The sequence below is a fragment of the Chrysoperla carnea genome, chromosome 4 (assembly GCF_905475395.1).
Source record: "Chrysoperla carnea chromosome 4, inChrCarn1.1, whole genome shotgun sequence".
In the NCBI taxonomy this organism is placed as follows: Eukaryota; Metazoa; Arthropoda; class Insecta; order Neuroptera; family Chrysopidae; genus Chrysoperla; species Chrysoperla carnea.
Window position 1 is genome coordinate 11,313,995 of NC_058340.1, and position 17,752 is coordinate 11,331,746.

The 17,752-nt window shown below is 31.5% G+C and overlaps 1 protein-coding gene across 4 annotated transcripts; it reads right to left on the minus strand.

The window, feature by feature from the left end:
* Positions 1-335: 335 nt before the first annotated feature.
* On the minus strand, positions 336-15,758 carry LOC123299048 (nucleoprotein TPR). 4 transcript variants are annotated; one of them, XM_044881194.1, is made up of 9 exons: positions 15,506-15,758; positions 11,050-15,437; positions 8,879-9,764; positions 8,423-8,793; positions 7,937-8,138; positions 7,325-7,861; positions 5,745-6,145; positions 4,593-4,752; positions 336-582 (listed from the first exon to the last, which is right to left on the minus strand). In XM_044881194.1, the coding sequence occupies exons 1-9, from the start codon at positions 15,666-15,668 to the stop codon at positions 485-487; spliced, it is 7,206 nt and encodes a 2,401-aa protein (XP_044737129.1). In that variant the 5' UTR covers positions 15,669-15,758; the 3' UTR covers positions 336-484. The 4 variants fall into 4 exon arrangements, with proteins under 4 accessions (XP_044737129.1, XP_044737128.1, XP_044737126.1 ...); XM_044881193.1 differs by having other exon boundaries at positions 4,647-4,752; positions 7,325-8,138; XM_044881191.1 differs by having other exon boundaries at positions 4,599-4,752; positions 7,325-8,138.
* Between the last annotated feature and the right edge of the window lie 1,994 nt (positions 15,759-17,752).

Genomic DNA, 17,752 nt, shown 5'->3' on the forward strand with positions numbered 1-17,752 from the left:
AACTTACAGTACTATTAAGAAATACATTTTATGGAATTCTTTTTTTTTCATTTTGCTTGTTTATTATATAATATATTTTTTAAAAGCACTTAGTTAAGTGTACTCTTAATTATATTAATTAATTATATCTATTTTATAAACAAAACTTAATTAAAAAAATAAAGTCTAATTGAATGAAACATGAATTTTACAAAAATTAAATTATATCCATTATTTTTTTTTCATATTTCAAAAGAAAATTATGAATTAATTATATTTTCTACTTAGCATATTTATAAATATGGAAAAATGAATGAAAGTATGAAATCTAAAATTATTTTATTATTTTCTTCTTTTTCTTTTTCTTGTTTATATTTTTGTTTCGATTTTCTATCGAAACGTATTCATAAATATGAAAAGTTCTTATTATTGTTGGTTGACGACGAGACATAGAAATATTAATAAATATATTGGGATTTAGAAAAAAGATAGTACACTACTAATTTTAATATCTCATGTAGTTGTTTTGTTGTGCACGTCTAACATTACGTCTGCCTCTTTGTGCTCTTTGAAACCCACCTTGGCCTCGTGAGCCAGACGCACCTAAAAATAAAGACAACAAAACAATAAAAAAAAATAGAAACTAAAAACACACACAAATAATATTAATAAATGAGTTCACATGACGAATCTGAAGTTTCGAAAATTATTTTCAAGAAAATTACTTGATTGTTCCTTTTTTTTTGAATGAATATGATCGGAAATATTGAATTTTTGATTTGAGATTAGGCGCTGTGAAACATTTAGGCTGAATATAAATGATGCTGGTTTTGGAAAATAAACAACGAAAGTGTATTTTGATGTTGACACCGGACTCTGAGATCTTTAATACTATTATTAAATGTTAGTGACACTCAGTTAAGTAAATGTAAATTTCTGGGGATTGGAGCAGATAGCTACGGAGACTACTATCTTAAAGTGATAATGTACGAAAGCATTTCAAATTCTAGCGAGTGGAATCAGTTTCTTCTATCTAATCTAGCTAAACCTATTATAGATCGAGTTTAAATAGAGCTGCAGTGTAAATATACCATTAAAGCAGATTTCCCAAGGCAGCCGATTGCCTTTGCTCCGCGTCACAAAAAATAACGCTCAATAAATTAATGTTTATTTAACAACCCCCTCCCCTCCCTCCAATTGGCCCTCAAAAAGTTCCATGTCAAAAATTTCCGTCCCTAAAAAAATGCCCCCACTCCAAAATTTTCAAGAGAGTAACTAAGAAAAAATTAAAGTTAATCGAATAACCTCATTAGTTTGAAGAAATTCCCCACCAAATGCAAAAAATCTTATCTTTCTAGCATGACTAGAAGCAAAAATAGTAGCTAGGTGATGGTCTTTTCCCCGTTTTTAGGTAGCAGTGACGCAAAATTTTCATGTTTTTCGAATTACCCTCTTAATTTTTGGCTATTTAGTGTCGATTGCAAAAAATCGCATCTCTCTGACAAGTATAAAGAAAAGAGGTAGTTTTTTACATTCTGTTAATTTGACTTTATTTCGGGTTGTTTGGTGAAAATACCGTCTTTCTAGAATTTATAGAACCATAAAAATTAATTTTGGGGGAATTTCCCGATGAGTTGCATTAAAAATGAGTTGCAAAAACTGCATCTTTCATGTATAGAAGTGCCTTAGAATTTGTATGTATGAGTGAACCAGTCAGCTTCATTTGTGGCTATAAATTATATTAGATTATACAATCAAAATTTTCCGATCAGTGTATCTAGTAAATTAGAGAAAATCTAGCAACTTATTCTATTTACTAGAATTCAATTTCGATAGTTTAGTGACGCACATATAATCAAGTCTTCTTAAAACTTGATTGTATTATTCATTCTCTTTTTAAACGCTTTTATTCAACTTCACTCTTCTGTTATATGGTGTTTAAATAATTTTCCACAATGCAAAAAATAAATAAGATGGTAACGCAATCACTGTACCAATCATGTTATTTTAAAAAGGATTTACCATGAAAATTTTAGGTTTTCGCGACAAGATCTTAAATTAATTTGCAAATTAACAATCGTATATAAATATTTGTTCTGAAATTTTCGTCATGTGAACGAGAGTTAACACAAAAATAAGAAATGACATGAGAATATTTCTATTTTTATCCTTTCACTTGATAGAAATGTGAAAAATATATGGATGCAAGATACAAGAATATAAATAGTATTTTCATATAGATGCACAATATGAAATTTTTTGAATAACTGAATAATTTTTGTGATCTATAGTCTCGCCTGGTAAAAAAAAAGTAGTAAAATTTGAGTACCCATTTATACGAAATTTTCGAAGTTAAAACTTCGCGCTTTGAGCACTTTTTTGGGTGAACAAAAATCATCGACTCGCGCCATCGTCATTAATCTCACGCGTCATTGGTCCATATATATCACATTGAAAACAACGGTTCTCGCCCGATCACTGAAGTTAAGGAACGTTGAGCACACTTAGTTCCGATTGAAAACACTATATGTTGTTGCTGTTTTTATTATTCATAATAGTTTTAAATTTTAATTATTTGTACTCTAATTAATTAAAAAATTAAAATATTCACTTGAGGGGAAAAAGTAATTGAAAAACGTACAATCCGATTTTTTCTATTTGGTTTTACTCAATACTTACAACGAAACCCTAAGTGTATGTGTAATTCTTGGTAAGTCATTTTACCTGAAAAATTTCAGCATGGGCTTGTTATCTAGAGGTGTTTCCCTTTTGAAATTCCTGTATAGCCCATTCAAATTTTACTACTTTTAGACGAATTGAAAAGTTTAATTTTTTCAGAAATTAAGTTTTTAATTAAAATTAAATTCTATGAAAGATCCGTAGACATCAATAGAGAATAAATTTCATAATTTAAATAAATAAAAAATTTTAAATTGTATAATAGTTGCCATTAAATTACAATTCTACTTAGACTTAATAATTACATTAAACGCTCATTAATATCAATATAAAAACATTTAGAATTTCCATTATTAGACCATTAGGCCAATCGATAGATAGTTTTACTTTCCAAAAGGTATAGTTTTTTCTTTGGCAGGCCTTCAGTTAGATATGTTATTGAACTTTCTGCGATTTTACCGTTTAGTCACCGCTCGCGCTTGCATACACCGATTGTAAGCTATATCGTTAGCAATATAAAATACATGAAGTAAGTTTTTATGGACGTTATTATGTATAAAACAAAAAGGGAATGTGTACTTTGTGTGATTGGTATTGTATGTGAACAACTTCAAGTGACGAGTCTGACCGGCTATGTTCATGTATAAACATTTAAAATGTCTCTTTGTTTTATACATAAGAACTCTTCTTACTTCATATAATATAAATGGCTAACGATATGGTTTACAAACAGTATATAACTTTTTTGCGAGTATTTATTTATTAGAATAGAATAAGTCTGTCTTTTTAAAAATATTGGGTATAAAATTAGCTATATTTTCAACTCTTTGCTTATTTTCTTCAGTTTCTTAAATACAAAACATATTATAAAATTTAGGAATCATAATTTCAAAGTAAATAAAAAATGTTGAGTAATTAAACCTGATTTCATTTTCAATTAGCGTCGCACTCTCTGTATATAAAAAAGTTTAACAAAACCACCAGTTTAACGCCTGTAATCTAAAAAAAAAACCTTCAGATTTTTTAATAGCGTAATGCGTTTCTAATAAACTTTAGTATAAGACAGTGAAATTTGATTAAGACATCAAGGGACCTTCAAATTTGTCTCACTTATACAGGTATTCCATTTAGTCGGTGTCTCAGATATCCAGGTGTAAATAAATATCTGTCTCATTTACAGAGCAGCTCATTTACGCATTATCGAATCAAAAAGAGATAATAAAAACTCATGTTAGAAAACACTATTCAAATTCAGGATATTCTGATAACCATACACGTTTTAGAGAGGTTACAGAGGTTAATGCATATAAAATTCAATCGCTGTCTCAGTTATAGAGGAAACTATGACGATAAAATCGACATGATTGAATCCCAGGTATAGAGGTTAGCTTCGTTCCACTAACAGAGGTAATTCAGTGTCAAAGTGTTGGGACATCAGCATGAGTTCCCGTTATGGAGGTTTCTCACTTATCCAGGTCTCACTTATCCAAGTTTCACTGCACATCTAACTGAAGACCACAAAAGAATCTCCTATACTTTTGCAACATTGATCTAATTTTATATTTCTATTGATAGGCCTCCTACATGTTATATTACAAATTTAATTATTTAAATACGACGAAATATATTTTTTTAAATATATCACACCAAGACGATATTTTTATAAGAGATATAAATACGATTACAACGTTAGTATTTTCGGGATAAACATTTTATAATCTCAATTTCTCTTATTTTACTGAAGAAGTAGTTAAATAATTGCTCCAAAATTTGTATCTACATCTCTTATATATACCGTGGTTAACGCTGTATTTCTATCTATACGAATAAGGAATAATTTTTATGAATTTTAAAAATGAGAGTCCTCGATTTTTGTTTACGGACCCAATAAAAAAGTACAAAAAATTTCAATTAAGTGTCTTAATGAAATATACCCTCACGATTTTGTTGATCATTCCAAATAATAGGAATTGGTCGGGAAGGTGTACCTCGTGATCGAGTGTTGCGATAGCTGGAACGCACGTTGTTAACACGTTGTCCTCGTGTATTACTGCTCGGTGATTGGCTGGCTTCTGCTTCTCGCCCTTCTTCCATCTAAGGAATATAAATTTTTAATTTAATTTGCACTCTATTCAAATGAAAGTAAACTTTTTAAATTATTATAATAAAATAAGAATTGTTCTTATAAGCAGTTAATAACCAATTTTTTTTTATTTAAAAAAAAAATGCCAATTGTAATCCGACTACTGCCAGAAGCTATCAAAAACCTGTGATAACTCAACCCGTATTTACACATCGAACCCAACTATGTTGGGTTGGATTAATATACATTGATTTAGCACAGGTTTTTTTTCCATACATGTTATACTTCTACATGGCTAGCCGCCGTCCATTTGCACCCGAACTAAAAAAGATGTATTTTAAGTTTGACCGCTAAGTGTGTGTATGTCTGTCTGGCTGTGTGTGCCATCGTAGCGCCGAAACAGATGAACCGATTTTGATTTTTTTGGTTTCTTTTGAAAGGTAATTTAATAGACAATGTTCTTAGCTATCTTTCAAGTGATAGTTTAGGATTCCGTACCCGGAACATCTTAAAAGTAGGCGATGATCCTCAAAATCGGTTCAGTTTGGAAAAGGCTCTAAGGAATAAGGTATTTTCATGGAGAGTGTTTTTAGATATGTTTCAAGTGCGAGTTTAGGGTTCCATACCAGAAAAATTTGTCGGGAGTTTTTTAATCTTGTAAATTTAACTTGTATATTAAAAAATTTCATTCTTCATTTAGAAAAATTGATAATATCAGCAGAATAACCAATAAAATTTATCAAACATACTTAATGCGTTTTTGATAAATGTAACTCATTCCCAAAGTTTCATTTTCTTCTTTTCTACATCAAAAAACACATGCTCATTTTTAAATAGGAAATTGATAGTTATATTTGTATATAAAATGTATCCATTGACACCTGGTAAATTAAAATAATTGAGTCTTGTGAGAAAGAAATGTGTAGGATTAATCGAGTTAGATTTAAAAAACCTGTTTAAATTTAAACTGACGCTATGATAAAATTATATTTATTGAAATTACCTCTGCATCTTCAACCGGAATAGGTTTTTCGCCTTCAGAACTAACGCCATCTGTGCCTTCATCTGCCTCGGCATCAACATTAAGTGTATTTGTGACTTCACCAGAAGGACCAGCAACATCTTGTGGTGGTGCCATTTGTTCCTCTTCGTTTGATTTTTCTTGACTTGTCTGTGTATCTCCAACTGTTGTTTCTGATAACGTTTGCACATTTGAAATTGTTATTTCTGGTATATTTGCCAATGCGTTAGCTTCTTGATTACTACTTGTAGAATCACCAACATTTGATTCACTTGCATTAATTTCTTCATTATTAACATTTGCGGTAAGAGTGTTTTCATTAGGTGGAACATCACCTTGTGGCGAAACTTGTAATGGTGTAGTTGGTACACTTCGACCAGTGCCTATCATTACATAAGAAAAATTGAATATTATGAAAAAACAGTTAAATGACACTCAAACGAATCAAAGAAAATTGTGTTTTGACTACAAAAATTAAAAAGAAGTTAAAAATTATGATATCAAATGTTATTAAATTTCTATGGTTTATATTCTTAACACATTAAAGAAGTGCTAATTAAGTGTACCCAAAGAGTAGATACAGAAGATGGTTCTCATTACTGGCAATGTTAAAAAAAGAGTAAACGAGTCTCAACGCCTCTAGTGATTGGGTCCAGTCATAAATGCTCTTCACCTCCATAATTTAGTTTAAAAACAAGTGAAAACACACAATTGACTGAGTTAATTGTTAAAATACCATGTATAGACAGTATTGATGACCCAATCGTTTATTTTAAAGAAAGATATCCACTCTTAGATAGCCACACACATGTAACTGATATTCCCATATAATGCATACTTAAAAAATTTGCACCTAATTTGCTCCCTTGCGGGTAAACAGTGATGTTTACGAAAAAATGTTTCAAACAATAGTTGTTTATTTTTTTATAAGGAACATTTTTTACATTTAAACTTTTATTCTATCTCTAACGGTTAACAAGACCCAATTGACCTATGTTGCTCATTTACGAACTCAACATTACTTTTTACGTCCTAAGCACGCTATAAAAATTTCAACTTGATATCTCTTCGTTTTTGAGTTATCATGTTGACAGGCGAATTAGACAGACGAACAGACAACCGAAAACGGACTAATTAGGTGTTTTTGTACCTGTATCAAATTTTTGTTGGTAGTATCAATATTTTCAAGCGTCACAAACTTAATATACCTAGATATATTTCATATAAATGGTATACAAATTCTGTTAACAAAGCGTATTTTTGATCTATGGACCTCTGGGTTATGAGCCCAGCACGCTTCCATTGCGTCACTCCACTCTGTGTATTAATTATCTAACAATTAAATAGAGGTATTTGTAGAAATAATCTAATTATATTATTTTTAGAACAGCTCTACAACAGATTTATTTCCATGTTGAATATTCATAACCGTGACAAATTGTAGACTAACTGATAATATCCTTAAAAATATTCTAAACACATTGATAAAAATGGACTCCCACAAAATAAAGTTTGAAATAACAAAGAATGTTTAAATTGCAAAGACACAATAATAAACTAACCTGTATCTTCGAGGGGATCTCGTAATTCTTCAGATTGTTCAGTTTGACCTTGTTCTACATTACTGATAGTATTACGACCAGTTGTGGCAGGAGGATCATTAAAAGTGAATCGTCCGCCACTAGGAACATGAGGAGAACTAACAGCTTCTCCAAAACCATCAGTCCTTCGAGGAACATACAACGTAGGTGTAGATGGCACAATTCCATCATCACCCGATTCTTCAAATCCATGCCCAAGAATCATTTGATTTTGTCTTGCTAATGGAGTGATGTTTCGGCCACGTAGAGCGTACGTAGTTTGATTCGAAGATGCCGGCTGACTAGATGCTTGAGAACTGGCAGTTTCTCCACTACTAGCACTACTAATAGCTTCGGATTGAGCACCACCTTGATTTTGTGCTAGAGTTGTTGTAGACGATGTGCCAGTGGATGAAGTACTTTGAGATGCACCGCCATCAGCATTTCTATTTTCCTCGATGACTTCTACTTCATTATTATCATTTTCTTGCACTTGATCTTCTTCCATAGCCTGACATTCTGCATCATCATAACTTTCGGTTATTTCTTGATCATTATCATAAGAAAGCCCTTCAGCTTCATAACATTCCTCACCATTTTCCCCTTCTTCATACGGACCATCGTCTGGATCATCCAAAACTTCCACACCATCATCAGGACCCTCCTCCTCCTCCTCTTCTTCTTCATCGTCGTCGTCATCGTCACTGTCCACACAAATTACATCGTCTTCTTGATCGCGTTGTGAGCTTGTTGGTACTTGATATTCGACTTCTGTGCTGCCGGATTCAGTTATTACCTATAAATCAAATCAAAATTATTTAATAATTATTCGGCTCATGCTTAATGTTGGTTATCGAGAATAATTTGTTAACCATTTTAAACGGAATTATTTATGGTACATGTTACTAAGAGCTGCTTATACTTAATATTTATTTTAAAAAATTATCAAAAATTACAACTAAGAAATGAAATTCATGATTATAACAGTCTATATAATAATGATTTGCATATTCCAACAATCTACAGATTGTAAAAATACAAAATACTAATGCATTATTCTAAATTTCGAGAGAAACTAACCTGTTGTATTCGCGTTCGTTTAGCTTGTGGTTGAGAATTGTTTTGTTGTTCATCCTGAGCACTACTTGTAGAACTGTCACCTTCTGTCTCCCGAGTACGTTTAAGACCTGCTTGAGATGTTGTAACAGTATTGCTGCTACTGGCTGGTTGGCTACTTGCTACTATCAAGCTACTTGAACTTGATGAATGACTTTGTTCAGCAGCTTGTGGTTGCTCATGTTCAGATTGTTGTTCAACACGCGGTAATACAAGTGCTACAGCCTGTTGGGTTTGTTGTGATGTTGTTTGTTGAGAATCTCGATCTGCTTCAGCTTCCATATCTTGAGTGGATTCAGCAGCGGATGGTGGATCTTCACAACTGCTTCCCATACCTGTCAATATAAATATTGTATACATAAACAAAACAAAAAATTTTAAGGTTTAGATTATAGGAAAATTCTCGAAAATGAAACTTACCAATAGTTACAGTTGCTTGTTGAGTTGGTGGAACTGCAATTTGTCGTATACTTTGAACTGCTGGACTTGCAGAGCTCGTAGCTGGCATGTAATCAGTATGTGAGCTTGTGGGACTGGATGATAGGGCTTCAATTGAACTGTTGCCAGTGGTATGAACAACCTGTTGTTGTGGTGGGACAGCTACTGCAGCAGTACCAGATGTGCTAGCATTCACATTTGTTGGGAATAGCATTGCAACTGAACGTTGTGGCATTGATATTGGCCGAATACTGGCAAATGGTGTCTCACCAGTACGTCGTGGAACAACACTAACACTTTGTGATGTTTGACCCGCCATTGGTTTAATATTCGCTGTTGGTGGTACTGACGTTGGTTTTTCAACCGATCCAGAGCTAGTTGATGGTTTTGATCCACCTAATTGGCCAATTTGTCGTTGCAATTGTGAAACATGTTGATTTAATGCTTCAATATCACGTTTTGCTTTCTCACTTTCCACTTTACGCTCATTCAAACATTCAGTTTTTTCTTTTTCTAATCGTGCAATCTTTGTTTCATATTGACTCTTGATGGTTGCAATTCGCGAATCCTTGGAATCATCTTGATTTTCAATTCGACTACGTAACTCATTGATTTCTTTACAATACTGATCGTTTTGTTCATTTAATGTCTGTATTTTTGATTTTGCACTACGTAAAACATTTTGTGATCGTTCATATTTTGCGTTGGCATTTAATTTTAGTGTCTCATTTTCTTTTCTTAATTTTGCCATTTCTTCTTGTGTTGATGTTACTTGACCATTCAATTCTTGTACTAAATCATTATGGGCTTTTTCCATATTACTGACACGTTCGGTTAATTCGCGACGCCCTTCTTCTCGATATTGTTCCTACAACAAAATTATAATATAATTTGTTATAAATCTTGTACAGTTTATATCAAAGAACAAAATTAAAGTTTTTCCAAAAACCAAATGGTGATGAAGTGATAAAATAACAAGGGTTTTGCAATTTTTAGAACTATTTTTAGATTTTCATAGACAGAATAGGCAGTCTTTTGTGAAGTCGAAAGTCTTCTTAAAGATAGTGTTTTTTAATTAGTAATCAATAAATGGTGGCTTTAAAAATATCAAAAACTATGATCTCAATATATTTGTAAAATCCCTCGTTTAGATATTTATGAAAAAATAATAATTTCGTACTTCAGCCTGTTACTTATATTCAATACATTCAGCATTGGGGTTAATGGCAAACAAGTTAATTGTTGAGGTATTTGTATCTCACTTATATAAATTATTCATATACCAAATGTTTCGCCGCTTTTGTGAGAAAATTTCACAATTCGAAAAAAGTCCGAATAACATTTTTTATTTTTTCTTAAAAAGTTTGAAAAAGTCTTATAAACTCAGAATAACTTTTAATATGACGTATAAAGTTCGAGTAATTCCAAGATTTCGGACTCTTCCAGAAGAATTATTCAGAGTTAATTAAACTAGGACGTCTTAATACTTGAAAAATGTTTTTTATTTATTTTTAGAGCCAAACATCTTTTTAGTTTTAGTAACTCTTTTAGTAAGTTTAATTAACTCTGAATAATTATTCTGGAAAGGTCTGGAAATCTTGGAATTATTCTGACTTAATACGTCAAATTAAAAGTTATTCTGAGTTTATAAGACTTTTTCAAACCTTTTAAGAAAAAGTAAAAATTTAAAGAAGTATTATTTGGACTTATTTTCAGTTTTGGCAGAAACATTTTTACACAAGAGCGTGGAAAATTAAAAGATGTATAACCACGAAAGTGGGGACACAAATTTAAAAAAATTAATTTTTTCAATTTTGATGGTGAATTATGTTTTAACTTGACAATATAAAACGAAAAGTAAAAATAAAATTTTTTAATATCTGGAGTAATTTTCAAAATCGAAAATTTGTGTTCTTATTTTTGGTTTACATTCATGAAGTTATAACCAAATGCATAATCAAAGTTGAAAATAAGGCACAAATAATTTCAACCCTAAATCTAAAATTGCCTTGGCGCTCGTACTACCTTAACTATCCCACTTTTCTTCTAAAAATTTTTTAATTTGTTTTTTTGTATATACTCGTAAAAGATTCCATAAAAAAAATATCCTACAAAATTTTTTCAAGAATAAATGTTTTATTTTAATATCTCACCTGGACTTCTGGAGGCACAGGTTGTGGTTCTGCAGCAGCAGCAGCAGCCGCAGCAGCTTGTTTACTTTCTTCTTCAACTTGTTCCTTATATTTTCGTGCCAATGCTCGAACACTAACATATTTGGACATTAAAGCTTTATGTTCTTTAGTTTTATTTGTAATATCTTCATTCAATTTAGCATTTTCTTCATTAGCTTTAGTTAAAGCTATTTTTTGTTCTTCAAATTCTTGTTGTAATTTTGTGTTACTCTGTTTAATGTTACTCAATTCTTCATTTAATTTTTTAATTTGCTCATTTTGTAACGTTAATTGTTTTTGAACAACAGCTAATTGTTGTTCAACCTTTGTTTTAGCTTCAGTGGCCTTTTTCACTTCTTCTTTTTGGCTCATCACAAGTTTTGTCAAATTTTCACGTTCTTGTTGTAAACGTCTCCAATCATCCGGTGTTGCCTTATTAGATCGTTCAATCAATGTATTTGCTCGTTGACGCCATCTTGTTGCTTCCGCTTTTAGTGATGTAATATCAATTAGTGCTGCCTCGTATTTCATTGTTAATTCTCGATTTTGTTCTTGTAATGGAGCTAATTCTGTTTCTAATCGATTTGTACGCTCTGATAATTCAGATATTTTCGTTAACAGTGTATCACGTTCCTCGCGTAATACACGATTACTATCTGTAATTGCATTAAGTGTTTCAACTTTACGTAAAACTTCATTATGTTTAGCAATGGTCACAACATCAGCATCGCTCTTTGTACGGGCTGTTGTTTCGGAAAGTTTTGCTTCCTCTAATTGTTTATTAGTTATATCAAGTTGTGATCGAACTCGTACATTTTCAGCTTGTAAAATATCAAATTTAGCAATAAGCACATCTTTTTCACGACGTAAATATTTTATAATTTGCAATAATTTATCAGCAGATTTACTTTCATCTTCATTAAATGATTTGTTCATTGATATATCTCCTGACGAACTATCAGCAGCGGCATCTCCAGGGCCTGCAGGATGTTGAGCATGTGATATAGACAATTGTGTACTTAATGCATCTAATTGATTGTGTAATATTGAATTTTGTTTTTCAACTTCTTCTAAACGTATTTGAATTTCTTTCTTTTCAGCCGCAATTGCTTCCTCTTGTTTTAACCAACTAGCTTTACTTACTTCTAAAGCATTGATTGCTTCATCTCGATTTTGTATTAATTCATTACGTTCTTTGTTAATTCTAGCTACTTCTTCTTTGATTGCTGCCAGTGATTGAATATCAGCTGAATGATGAATCATTTCTCGTGCATATTTATCTTCAGTCTCTTGTATGCATTCATTTAATCGAATTATTTCTAATTTCGATACTTCTAATTCGACCTTAAGGTTCTGTAATTCTTCATTAGTTGAACTCAATTCATCTTTAGTTTTCATCAATTGATTTCGTAGATCATTTGCGGTATCACGGTGTCCAACTGTATGTCGGTTTAATTCTTGTTCATAATGTGCAATTTTACGCCGCAATTCATCTTCTGTTTTCGATTGAGCTTGTAATCTAGTTTCCATGTCTGTTTTGTATTGTTGATATGTTTCATTAAGTTCACGTAATTCTTTTTCAGCATTTTCAGATACATTACAATATTGTTCTGCTTGTAATTTCGCCGATTTCAATTGTTGCTGTAATGCTTGTATTTCCGATTTGGCATCGCCAACTTCACGTTCTAAGCCTCGTATTTGTTCATGTAATGGATTACTATCATGAATGATGTTATGTTTCATTTTCTTATTAAGTTCATCGATTAAATTCAATTTTTCTTGTAATTCTTCACGTAAACTAGTTAATTCTTTACGTAATTTATCAGCTTGACCTTTTTCTTCTTCCATACGATCTTTAGCAGCCTGAGTTTGACGTTCCAAAACAGTACTATATTCTCTAAAACGATCTTGTTCCTCTTGTAATCGGCGACGTAATGCAGAACATTCACGCGATGTTTCATCAAGACGTTGTTCAAGACGAATTTTACCTTCAGCTTCACTTCGTTCAAAACTTGCTTTGATCGATTCCAAGTTATTTAAGAGTAAACTTTGACCATGAGCTTCACGTTGTAGAGCGTCTCGTTCACGTAACAAACGACTTTCAGAATCTTTAAGAAGTTTATTTTCCTGTCGAATATTATCAAGTAAAACTTCAGCGCGTGATAATTTACTTTGTGCATTTAATACTTCGTCCGTTAGATGCTTGCTAGATTGTTCGTGTTTTGTTATTATATTACTGTAAGTATTATTTTTCTTTTCTAGACTTGCAATTTGTTTTCGAAGAATATCAATATTTGATTTCGATATTTTAATTTGTTCATCTTTGTATTCGATAACTGCATTTAACTTACAATTAGCTTGAATTATATTACGATTTTCTGTACGAAGTGCATCTAATTGTTCACTAACCATCGTTTCATTTGTTGACTTTTCTTTTTGATAATTTTCATATTCTTGTTGTAATGTTCTTAATAGTTTTTCACTATCTTCCAATTTTTTCTTCAATTCTTCAATTTCATTTGTATATTTGGAGACATCAATTTGTTGTACTATCGGTTGTTGTACCTGTTCCGAAACTTTTTTTGGTGTTGATTTTTGAACTGATTCGACTACTTCCATTTCTTCTAAGTTCACACTTTCATCCAAATCATCAACTGGCATTTTCATTGCATTTTGATACATTTTCTTGTATGAATCACGTTGTCGAATTAACGCACTTAACATTTTCGTTTGTCGTTCTTGATTTTGTAATAAATCCGCTTGATTTTCACGCATTTCTGTTAATTTATTACGTAATTCAGCAACTTCAGCTGGAGTTACACCTTCAGCTTCTTCTTGCTTACTACTTAATTCACGTACTAATGCAAGTAATTTTTCATTTGTTGCTTGTAGCTCTTCGATATTTGAGAAAGTAACCAAACGTTTTGAAATAATATCCGACGAACTGTGATAATCAGATGTGTTCATATCATTATCATGACTGGATACAGAAGCTGAACGTAATTCTTCAATTTCTTTTAATAGATAACATACTTGTCGTCCCAAGTCACCTCGTTCAGATTTCAGCCTTTCATTTTCCCGACACGCATGTGAAGCTGTTTTATGAGCTTCAGCATATTCTTTTTGAAGACGATGTAATTCGGATGTTAATAAGTCATTTTGTTTTGATAATTCACTTACATTTTCGATAGCCATTTCATAGTCTTCACGTTGTTTTCTTAAAACTGGTGCTTTCTCATCAAGCTCTTTTACAATCGCTTCAATATATGTATTTAATCGTCGGATTTCAGCATCCTTGATAATAACTTCTTCGGATGCTGAAACATATTGTGAATAAATCTGTGTTAAAGACATTCCTGGTTTAATTAATCGACTTGTAGCAGCTGCAGATGGTGCTAAACTTTCAATAACATTTTCTAGTTTTTGTTCTCGTGTAGATTTAAGAATATCATTCGCATCTTCTAATTCTTTCTTTAACAATTCAATACATTCGTTTTTCTTTGTAACTGTTTCCTCGTATGTCAATTGTAATTCTTTGTGTTCGGTTTCTAATATTTCTTGTTGTTCTTTATGTTCCTTTAATAATCGTTGTAATTCTGAAACTGCTTCTGTAAGTTGATTAATTTGTGCTTGATTTTCTTCAGACATATCTTTATACAATTGAGCTAATTTCGTTTGAGCTTGCAATTCTTGAGTAAACGAATCTTGATAACGGTTCTCAGCGTCACGCTGTTCTTTATATCGTTCAACTAGAGTTTCATATTTTGTAGTCATTTCATTATTTGATTCAGTCAAGGTTTTAATTGACTCTTTTGCACTGTTTAATTCTTCAGTTTTGGTATCCAATGCGGTTTGTAGTGCTATTAGCCTTGTAGTATTTTCACGGCGGATTTGCAATAATTCATTAACACGTTTATTTAAATCTTCAGTCAAATTTTGTATTTGATTATTGAGTAGTGCCCTTTCTTGTTCCATCCGTTTTTCGCGGAATTCCAGGTTAGTTTTCATACTTTCAACTTCTTCTGATTTAGCCAAAACCTCACATTTTGCAGTAATTGCCGCTTGTAGTTGTTCAGACAGTGATTTAAAATCTGTTTGAAGACGTTCAAGTTCAGTTGTACGACGTTCAAGCATTGCTTGCATACTATCGCGTTCGTCAACGGCTTCATCACGTTGCCGCCGAAATTCAGCAGCATTATGTTCGGCTTGTTGTCTAGATTCATTTAACTTACTGATATCGTGACGTAATTGTTCGACTTGGTTTTCTAGTTGACTAATATTTTGAGTAGCCGCTTCTAGGTTAGATTTTTCTAATTCATATTTTTCTTTAAATTCTGTTAGTTGATTGTTTAGCTCCTGAATTTGTTGTTCTAAACATAATTAAATATTGTAGTATGACTCAATTATATTTCATAATAAAAAACATTATTTTGATTACCTGATTTTGACCGCCCGGTTTCATAAATAGCTTTCGCCGTTAAATATTCTCCAAACTCACGATCAAAATATTCATCTATTTTCTTAACTAAACTTTCGGGTATCTGCTGTATTTCATCTTCAGTTAGTGCTTCTTTTACGATATTTTTTGAAGCACTTTCCATGATTAATTTTACATTAGGATTAAAAATGGAATATTTTATAACCGATTAACAACAACACATTTATTGAGATATAAGCAGTTTCAATAAAGCCAGCCGTGCAGAAATTCAAAGAATAATATCGATACATTTTATAACGATTGTGTATACAATTTATACCGGTAGTGCCAACTTAGAGATATTTATAGAAAACTAGAAAATCTAAAAGAATAAAATCGATAGTCTGCATACAACTTGTAATGCTATGGAGTGTAGAAATAAAGGAGCACAACCTCTGTGTTAAAAAGTGGCCGTAAAATTGTATTAAATTAAGATGGCATTGGTGTTACAGAGGACATACAGTTCATACATACATATACACTTACACTCCGCTACACGAGTGCCATTATAGCCCATTTATTTAATGCTATTTTAGTGCCACTTTTTATGTCAAACAGCCATAAGGGATTGTGTTCCTTTACATCTACACACCATATAGTAATGCTTTGAACCACAAACTTGTTATGATAAGTGTGTACTTTTAATTGAATATTTTTATTTTCTATTCCAAATCTTATTAAAATTTTCTACAATTGTGGTTGATGTCATAAAGGTAGGTTAAAACATATAATTAATGGTAAAACTTAAGGAATTGAGATCTTTACTTTAAGTAAACTGTTTATGCACAATTCTTTCATGGGCGCTTTTTCAATAATAAATAATACCTAGGTATTCTGTATTCTTTGGTAATACCGCTATAATACTATACCGGTAATAATACTATTCAAACATAGAGACTATCATCATCGTTCATAATAACAGATTTCAGTGTTGTCATAAATTTTTGTTTTTATTAATTTGAGTATCCCAATTAGTCCATTTATTAAAGATATTATTATCGAGCATCTGTAAAAATATGTATTTTTTATTACATTTGAGTTTCGTTTTATAAAGCACGAAAATAGAAAAATATTTTTTGACAATTTAAATTTATTTCAATTGGTTATTTTATTAATTTTTTGTTTTCAATCTATTTCATACAAAGTCTATGATTCACGTAGTGTCGAAGGTTTTTTATTCTTTGTTGGTATTTTTTATAATTTAATAAATGTCATTTTTTACAGTTTAAAGTTTCGATATTACGCGGCAAATTTTTAAAAAGATGATTATTTGTTTATTTACAACTATCCTTTAATGATGTATAATTATATAGTATGTAATTAATATATGCGCTGAATATCTTTTAGAACGTTGACAAAATATCTTTTTTTTTTGTATAAATAGCTAACAATTAATAGTTATTGCAAATAATTGTGCTCAAAATGGCGCCTATCAGATGCCAAAATTTTTCTAACGAAAGGGGGTATCGAACACAGATTATAAGTTTAAATTAAAAATTATAATCTGTGGTTATCGAAAGGGTTGCATGCGATTCTTTTCAAATAATAATGTATAATAACTACCTAAACACTGCAAATGATTTCACTAGATCTGATCCATTAACTATACAGAGCATATCTATCTATATAGTCAAACGGCTGATATCACGCTTCTATTTCTATTCCCACTGTGCGTCTTCTTATAATCTAGCCAAGTAGTAGTATTTCTGTACTGAACAAAATTGGGTAGAATTTTTAAGAACGCTATAAAAATTTCAACATGATATCTCTTTTCGTTTTTGAGTTATCGTGATGACAGACGGCAGACAGACATACAACCGGAAATGAATTAATTAGGCGATTTTATGAACACCCATACCAAAATCTTGTTTGTAGCATCAATATTTTTAAGCGTTACATTAAATTTAGGACTAAACTTAGTTTACCTTGATATATATTACATATATACATGGTATAAAAAGGGTACAATTTTTTTATTGGGACAATTGAACCCCAGACCATTGTATTTGGAGAATGGTTTTCGAATAATGCCCATGAACGAGTATAACTAAACTAACATTGCCCAGGTATTTATTGGATATCAGACTGTTCTGGGGTATCCCTGGGGTGTCCATTTTTCTCTCTAATTGGAGCCCTCTTCAAAAAATTATTTGCGTATTTGTGTTCGCCCACGTTTCTTTGTCTCCGTAATCCACTGATGATGCCAAT

Bases quoted from the DNA above. Each gene is read 5' to 3' on its own strand.
- LOC123299048 (XM_044881190.1), bottom strand. From the start codon at position 15,668: ATGGAAAGTGCTTCAAAAAATATCGTAAAAGAAGCACTAACTGAAGAT. The intron at 15,438-15,505 runs GTAATCAAAATA...AATTATGTTTAG, and splicing joins AACCGGGCGGTCAAAATCAG to AACAACAAATTCAGGAGCTA. The intron at 6,146-7,324 runs GTTAGTTTATTA...ATGTAATGATAG, and splicing joins AGATCCCCTCGAAGATACAG to GCACTGGTCGAAGTGTACCA.